At 38.2% G+C, this 8368-nt stretch overlaps 1 protein-coding gene across 1 annotated transcript; it reads right to left on the bottom strand.

Moving 5' to 3' along the window:
- Nucleotides 1-2313: 2313 nt before the first annotated feature.
- On the bottom strand, nucleotides 2314-7447 carry LOC131320727 (uncharacterized). The gene is made up of 6 exons (XM_058351537.1): nucleotides 7033-7447; nucleotides 5581-6069; nucleotides 4703-4924; nucleotides 4544-4616; nucleotides 3588-3698; nucleotides 2314-2881 (listed from the first exon to the last, which is right to left on the bottom strand). The coding sequence occupies exons 1-6, from the start codon at nucleotides 7147-7149 to the stop codon at nucleotides 2514-2516; spliced, it is 1380 nt and encodes a 459-aa protein (XP_058207520.1). The 5' UTR covers nucleotides 7150-7447; the 3' UTR covers nucleotides 2314-2513.
- Between the last annotated feature and the right edge of the window lie 921 nt (nucleotides 7448-8368).

Consider the following 8368-nt stretch of genomic DNA (forward strand, 5'->3'; position numbering starts at 1 on the left):
CAAGTATTTTGAGAAATATCCAAAGAAAAGCTCAAAAAGTCAATTTTTGAAATTTTTCTTGAATATTTCCCAAAATACTTGTTTAAAAATCATACTAATTTTTTACCTTTCCAATTTCTCTCATCATTTCTCACCCATATCACATAAAAATATGGCGTAAAACTAACAAACGCAAAAATAAAAATAAAAATAAATAAAGACAAAATCAAAAAATTATGGTACATAATGTAATCATTAGCGTGAACGGATCTGCAAAAGATGATGAATGACAGGTACGCATATACTTTTGTTCAAAGTAACATCCCAAGCGATTAATGTGGAAAGCATGGTCTCCATTTTTGTTGACTTTTGGCCCAATAATTCGATTTGGCAGTACGAAACGTATCCTTGATCAGATTTCCATTCAGTGCCACGATACAACACGTCTATCAGAGTTGTATTAACTTATTACTACTAACAAATACAGTGAAGTAAAAAGGAAAGAAAGAGAGAAAAGAAAAAGAAAACGTCCAATCACCAGCATGATTTTTCTCTCGCTAATTCAGGTGTCCGGAATAGGTTTTTCTCACTAATTCAAGTGTCTAGATAACTTAAGAGCACCTCGATTAAGAGACCAATCTTATCTTATCACAAACACCAACTTGTGCGTAACCTCAAATAATGAAAACTTGGATAAAGATCTGAAACCCGATCCAGATTACGTATTTGCTTTCAATGGATGGATCGATGAACGTGTTAGGACGGGCGCTTGCACATGGCTGAGTCATCTGCTAACACTAATTTTTGCCTTACTGCCTTGTTTGGCAGCAGAATTGGGTCCCGAGAGTCGATACCATAATATGGCATCAACTGGAAACTAATCCTGCATAACTGAGAGTAGAGCATTATGATTGTATAAGAAGTAAAGGCCACACATGCTCCAGTAAATAACTAACAGCCAGGAGAAAAGAGAACCTTTAGGAGGACCCAAAACTTTGTGAATGGATTGGGGGCCATACATGTCATTACATGATTATACCAAACATTTCGTCTGGTCCCTTTGGTAATACCCCATGAATTTCTAGGTGGGACTTCGACGTAATGGTTTATGAACCAAAATGCTGGTCTAATTCAGGCCTCAAAGAATACAAAATTAGAAAACTCTCTCTCTCTCTCTCTCTCTCTCTCTCTCTCTCTCTGATACCATGTTTTACATGATCTTGGGTAGAGACATGCAAGCCAGAGACATGCCACATAATTCCTCGGCAAGCCAGAAGCCAGAGACATGATACCTAAACTCTAATACAAAATTACTCAGGCAACACTTGCCGCATACAAGCCATAAATATGCACCATACCCATTTCTGCTACCAAACTCTGATACCATGTTACATGATCTTGGGTAAAATTCAATCCCAGAAGCTAGCTGTTGAAATGGGGGTGCACTCATGCTTATATATTACTCACTCTATCCTAATTTATTTGTCCACTTTGGTAAATTTTTAGACGTCCCAAATTTTTTGTTGACTTGTATTTTGGATGAATAAAATTTCAATTGCCCTTTCTTGTTTGAAATAAATTAACTTCTCATAAAGTTGAGGAGTAAATGTTTAGAAAGTTGAATCTTTCTAGGTGCAATTATTGTGTTACCTAAGAAAGTTGAATTTTCAAAATTGGACAAAAAAATTGGGCGGATGGAGTATATATTATTTTGATACTTAGATGATGTGGGACTTCGCTCCACACATCCATGGGCTAAAACTAATATCAGCGACCTATGGTCTGACAGCATATGCAATATCATACAGTATAAATCTCGTAGTGTCACAAGGTTTGGGTTAATTTACTCAATAGGTAGTTTCCTCGGCCTTGGCCTCACAAATAGTTGGCACTTATCGGCCCGCTCTCATAATCTAAGTTCAACTGCACACAATTAAGCAAACATTTTCACAGTTTTCTAGGCACAGGAACCAGTTCATGCCTTTCAAAACATTAGGCATTCCATGCAAAATCAATTGACAATTAGTGAAAAACAGCACGGGAACACGTACTAGTGTTAGAGGGGATAATAACCAAGGCGGGAATCGCGGGATATGCTCTAACACTCCCTTGCACATTCCACCCATGAATCGTACGTGGAGAGGCAAACAAAGGATAACGAAATGAAAGCCAATCAGCAATGAGTGGAGAGGCCACACAGGCTCATATACTAATTTTAGAGGTGATAATTCACCAATGTTTGACAATCTCTAACAACTTATAATGACGGTAATTCGTAGCACTACCACAATGCTCCTAGTATGCTTCGGGTTCTAACATAGGAATCGTAGCCACTTAAAATAAAATGTATACTAGCATGATTATCTAATAAGATGTGGTAACATGACAAAATAGGCTAACAAATATTTGGTTATGGCTTCTAAATCAGGACTACAGTTAGATTCTCAGCAATGCATCAATATTACAACAAACAACCAGAGAGAAAGACAGAGCTTCCACATTTCTACCAAATCGCTAGCTAAATATACCCCTTTTCAATCATCTGAGCTATAGTCAGTGGATTCTGAAAGGAGAGGCACAGCGGCACAACAGAATGATTCCTTGTCCTTGAGCAAAAGACAGCTCCCATCTGAATTCCATTTCAGATCAGTTATCATAAACTGTGGCAGAGGTACGTTCACGCAGTAAGCACCCGACGGGGTCCACATGTATAAGTGAGGGCTTCCAGTGCACAACAGGAGTCGTGTGCACGTGGGGTCCCAGGCTGCTGCTCGGATGGGATCTTTTTGGACCAAGATGGCAGCCGGCTCAAGATGGTGTACGTCCCATATCCACAGAACAGTGGGCATGCTATCATTGCGAGTACAGATATACCGACTGTCGTGGCTCCATGCCATCAGACCTGAAATCATTTGAGTTTGGCCAGTTCAAATATCAACGATTCATGAGATAATCAGCCAGAACAATAATTTCTGGGGATTTGAGAGTTTTGTTGTTACACCATATTTCATGCAAAGCTACTATAGCTTAACTGAGAGAGAAAATCAATTAATTTTCAATCAAACCTGTATGGGAGTATTTCAGATCGAAGACTTTTGAAGACCTTGGTGAAACGTTCTGACTATGTGGAGTCCTCGTATAGGCTCTTTCGAGTTTGTAAAAATACGCATTCAACATTTAAATGGAACTATAAAAGGGACATGGAGTCGCAAGAAATACTAGGTTCATCTTCTAAGGAATCTTCGCTTTGCAACACTCTTCATTGATATGAAAATTTTCAATTAGGAAACTTAGGTATCTTCAGAACTAGGTATGTTCTCCATAAACGTACAACCCACACTGGTACACCATATGCAGTATCATGAGGAATTCATCGTCACATACTACACATAGCACAAAACTCCCAGATGTGGATGTTTACCTACAATACTATTCAGTGCATTCTTTTTCCAACATAAATGGTTCTAACATGAATTAAGCAAAAAGCATGTTCAGAAAAAGGGGAAAACGTGCTTACTATCTGTGTGTATTTCCATTTCCAAATATACTATACGGGAAAAAGAAAGTAAATAAGAAAGCAATGGAAACCAAAGAAAAGCTCAGCTTACCAATCCCTTGTTTCGGATTGGGTTTGTCAGAAGGAGGCTTCTGAAAAGGCAAGGTAATGGGCAATTCCATGACATCATACCTAACTTGGATGTGTCCTTCAGAGAGATTTTCTACAGGGAGAGATAAAAAGGTGAGATAGCAATTAATCTGAAAAATTAAAAAGCTAGTATGTGCTTATTCAGAAGTAAGATGGCATACAGCAGATGAAAGAAAATTTCCAAAATACAAGTACTGTGTATAATTAAATTAAAGTCATGCTGAAATAGGAAAATAAAGTAGCTACAAGAAATTCAAAGAAGTTACAACCACCTCTTAAAAGGCACATTAATTGAAAAACACCAAGTATTAATCCATCAAGGAAGCTTTACACAAATAAAAGGCCACCGTGAACATCAAGTTGTTGTAGATGCCAACAAAAGCTCTAATTACCAGTCATCATAAACAAAATGAAGGGTGACCCAGTGCATAAGACTCCAGTGAGGGTGTGATCTGGGGAGGGCATGATGTACGCAGCGTCCCACCATTTCTTCAGGCTCCAGGGACAATAACCACAGAGCCACAGACGTTACATTTTCAGTCCTCACAAGAAAAGCGCTGATAAAAAGTTTTACTGTACTTATATATTCCAGTTACATATCTCGTGCCCTCGTAGCATCACTACAGAGTGAATTTCAACAAGTTTCATAAATGTTTTTTGCACATTTATCCACATGAACTTAGAATGTGTCTCTATGACAGGTAGCCATGTTCTGCCAGAAAAATCAACCCACTTGAAAAATCAAACCGTTGGAAAAAAAAAGTTAGTGTTATAACAGTAACGCCATTCAAAAGGAAATGGTGACAAGTATAAGAAGTCGTTCAACAGAGTAAATTCTCCGACAGAAAGACAGTGAGACTAATACATAAGGAAACAGATGGACAAACTTTTGAGTGTCATTTAAGACAATAGACTTACCAGAATTGCCACGTATGAAATCATCGCTCAAACACAGTTCAGACATATCAAGTTGCAATGGCTCATCTACCTCCTGAGATTAAACGTATGCAAAGGAACAAAAATATCAACAAGCTATATTCATTGTTAAAGTTTGTGACATATTAGATGCTTAAATACCTTGAAGGTAGCGGCACAACAAGGAGCACGGACAGTATTCAAGTGCATGAATTCAGCAAACACTTTCCAAGTCAACTGATTTAAAACCCGTAACATCTGATCATAACTTCCCACTGCAAGAAATTGGCCACAAGGAGACCATGACACACTTTTCACCCCAAGTCCACTTTCATATGCTAGATATTTGAATAAACACCTCCCATCTGGCGAGTAAATCAGAACCTGCAGAAACCGTATGACAACTAGCATCATGTACCAGGATTCAACTGTTTGCAACTAAAATGCACCACAACCATGACTCACATGCATCTTAATGCGTATCTAGAAACAGAAAATAGACCTTTGATCATACGACACGAGACAATTTTTAGTCAATACTTGTTGGCAAAGCGCTACTTATTACTGTTGATACTGTTCAGATTAACCAATTTTCACTTCTAACAGGAAATGTATTCTGCAACCAAATTAATGAATTTAGAGGACTTCCACAATCACTTAGAACATAGTGACAGTATCATCCATAAAAAACAACCTTTTGGCCACAAATTAAAGACCAACAAAAACCTATGTTTCTACAGGAACGTTGCATGTTCTGTGGACACGATGGCGTACCATTATGTTTAAGGCAATTAACTGTGGAATTCCTTATCATTCATCAAGATGGTCAGAGTCATATGGATTAATCAATTAGTATCAGGACTCGGAAGCTTCACAAGCATGGTATGACAAAAATATCGACCACTGAAAGGAGTTGTATGTGCATAAACTGCAAAATTCAAGAGGATAACACCTCTAATAAACCCTTATGCAGAAAAATAGAAGAGCACCTAGAAGTAGAAGAAGCATACTGTTAAAGCAATTACAAACGAACAACATACCTTATATTCAAGAGGTGAATCCCATATCACTATAGCACTATCATCTGGTGACCATTCAATATCAGCCAAATCCAGTGTATCGACAGCAAAAACACCCATTATTTCCCATGTGTAACAAGACAGAAGATTAATATAATCCTTGCAATCACGCCTCGTGCAAATCGCAGCGAATTTACCATCTTTAGTGAAAGAAATCCCCTTAGAAGCATGCTTTGGCCATTGTACATGCACACATGCCGTGTTAAGCAAGGACCAAACTGTTAATCGCAGCTGGAAGTCGGACGTGGTAAGTATGTGGCGGCTGTCAGGGCTCCACCTTGCATAAGCAATACCTGCAGGACCCTCGTCTATTTTGCACGTCCACTCAGGCTGTGTCAATGACCATGCCTGAATCATTGGTCTCTTGAAAAGGCCACATAATATGTATTCAGAATCTTGTGCCCATTCAATATAACTTATCTTATCCAAACACGAGAACAGCTGCACAACCTGTATTAGCATACCAGCGGTTAATTCAAAACTGGTAACTTCCAAAGTTACATTTTCAGATGAACTAGTGGTCAAACAAACAATGACATCAGACTCCTAACATACAGCATACATTTCTTTTACTAGAATCAAAGACAGACTACAAATTCTACAATTCTACCCATTTAGCCTCACTAACAACCTCCCATCATTGATCTTTGTTTTAAAATCTCTCATTCTTTGCCATAAAATAAAGCTCGAAGGTGATTAGTTTGATAGTTTGGAATTCCTTGGATCCCACAGAGTTGCGAATTAGATTCTGAGAAAAAAACGAATTTTTTGGGACATCATTCACAAGACGAACATTTTTATGACTGGACATTCTTCAACATTGCAATGCCCTCTATGTCTCAGATTCGAAACATTCCCAAGGGCTATCAACCCATATGGGGTCAGGGCTTTGCTCAGGCTTTAATAGGACCCTTGTCAATGGGGAGTGGAATGGTAGTTGAGATGCACGTAAGCTCGCCCAGACACCCAAAACCTTGAGTTATACAGAAGAAACATTGCAATGCTCTGGCTTTGATAAGGCCCATGTTAGTGAGGGCTAACTGAGGTGAACTGCCTGCAGTTATAAAGAAGAACATTGCAACCCTACAAGGCTACGAGATCTCTTTTTTTTCCCTAGTACCACTAACTGGTAACTGGTACTTGATGTTGCTCGGCAATGCCAAGTAAATATCAAATATTTCCAATGCGTAATGGTAATAACCAGTCCTAAAATTGCACTGTCTCAGTCTCCCATAGCCTGAGCTCGAAGAAGAAAGAAACAAGACGGCCTTACCGACAATGCGGCCGGAAATTCGTAACAGAGTCCGGCCACAAGGACCGAAAATTGATGCCCACATGGACAGTGCAAAATAAACTTCCAATTGGAAATTGGATTACGAAAATTGAAGAGTTAAAAGGAACGGAACAAATTACCTTGAGCGAAAGCACATCACGGACCACGAGGCGGTAGTCGACGGCGACGGCGAGAAACTGAGCGTTGGGCGAGAAAGCACAGGGACCGGACTGCTTGTAAGTTTCCGTGAATTCCATCAGCGGCGCAGTATTTTCATGGGAAACACAACAGAAACAGACTTCAGTCCCCAACAGAGTCGTGCTATCTAAGTTAGATTCGGAGCTAAGCTTCAACGGTGACACATTGCGGTACCGTGTGGCCCAGATTGGGGCGGAGATTGTTGGATCCGGGATGAAGATGGCCGGCGCGGTGAAATGATATAGGTATATACGGATGTATATACGCAGATCAAAATTTTGAAACAGGGTGGCTGTTTTTTGCCGGCGCTGTGGAAAATGTTGCTACTGTAAAATGTGATTGGTGGGAAATGGGGTGAAAATGATGGAAAGATCAAGTAGGAGAGGAACATGGTGAAAAATGGAATGAATTTTACTTTCTTTCTTTTTTTTCATAAGAATTTTTTTTATACATGGATATTTGGACTAATTTGTGCGCATCTTGACTAATTCTGAATCTTGAAGGTAATGACTGGAGTATAACCCCAGAGGCCTCAAGGTTAGAAATGTTTCGCCTCCATAAAAATAGAATTGGTGACTTCATGGAGGACATTTATTACTTTCTTACAATCACTTGCTAGTATATTAGATTTGCGAAAAGCATAAAATGGAAATGAGAGAAGTTTATGAGGTTAAATTTGGACTTTCAAATTTTTACTTCATTCATAAGTATATTTCCTTTTTCAAGCATATATTTAGGCTAAGTTCCGCTAAGGTTTTCTTAAATTTTTTACTTAATTTTTTTTTCGTTTGGCAGTTTTGTGCCTGCTTTTGTGAGATATTGATTCAAAAAGTAAAAATTATGACTTTTACCCAAATATTTTTTAAAATATCTAAAATAAAGCCAAAAAAAACTAAAACCCAAAAATTTTATAGGAACTTATTAGCCTCACTACCCCAATTTGATTCTTTGAACCTACTTGAATGCTGGGTAGAAAAATTAAGTTCCTTTTTGAATTTTCTTTCTTTTACTTTCCTTTCCTTTACCTTCTTATGTTTATGTTTAGCATTTTTTTTCCTAACCAAATAAAGTGAACATAAAAATACTACCGATAAAGTGAAATATGATTCTAATAATCAATATGCGGCTATGGTTGGAAATTGGCATACAACGACACAAATTGCTTTTCAAATCTCAAAAGATGAATTTTTGTTATTTCTATCTCTTATTTTGGCCGATCGACAAGGATTTTCGTAACTTTATTCCAATTAGTTTGACACGAGAAAGCATTACAAAAGT

The sequence above is a fragment of the Rhododendron vialii genome, chromosome 3a (genome assembly GCF_030253575.1).
Source record: "Rhododendron vialii isolate Sample 1 chromosome 3a, ASM3025357v1".
NCBI classification, from domain to species: Eukaryota; Viridiplantae; Streptophyta; class Magnoliopsida; order Ericales; family Ericaceae; genus Rhododendron; species Rhododendron vialii.

Coding starts and splice junctions, on each gene's coding strand:
- LOC131320727 (XM_058351537.1), bottom strand. CDS start 7,149: ATGGAATTCACGGAAACTTACAAGCAGTCCGGTCCCTGTGCTTTCTCG. Junction 3,699..4,543: donor TTTCATACGTGGCAATTCTG/GTAAGTCTATTG, acceptor CTCTCCCTGTAG/AAAATCTCTCTGAAGGACAC. Junction 2,882..3,587: donor CAATCCGAAACAAGGGATTG/GTAAGCTGAGCT, acceptor AAATGATTTCAG/GTCTGATGGCATGGAGCCAC.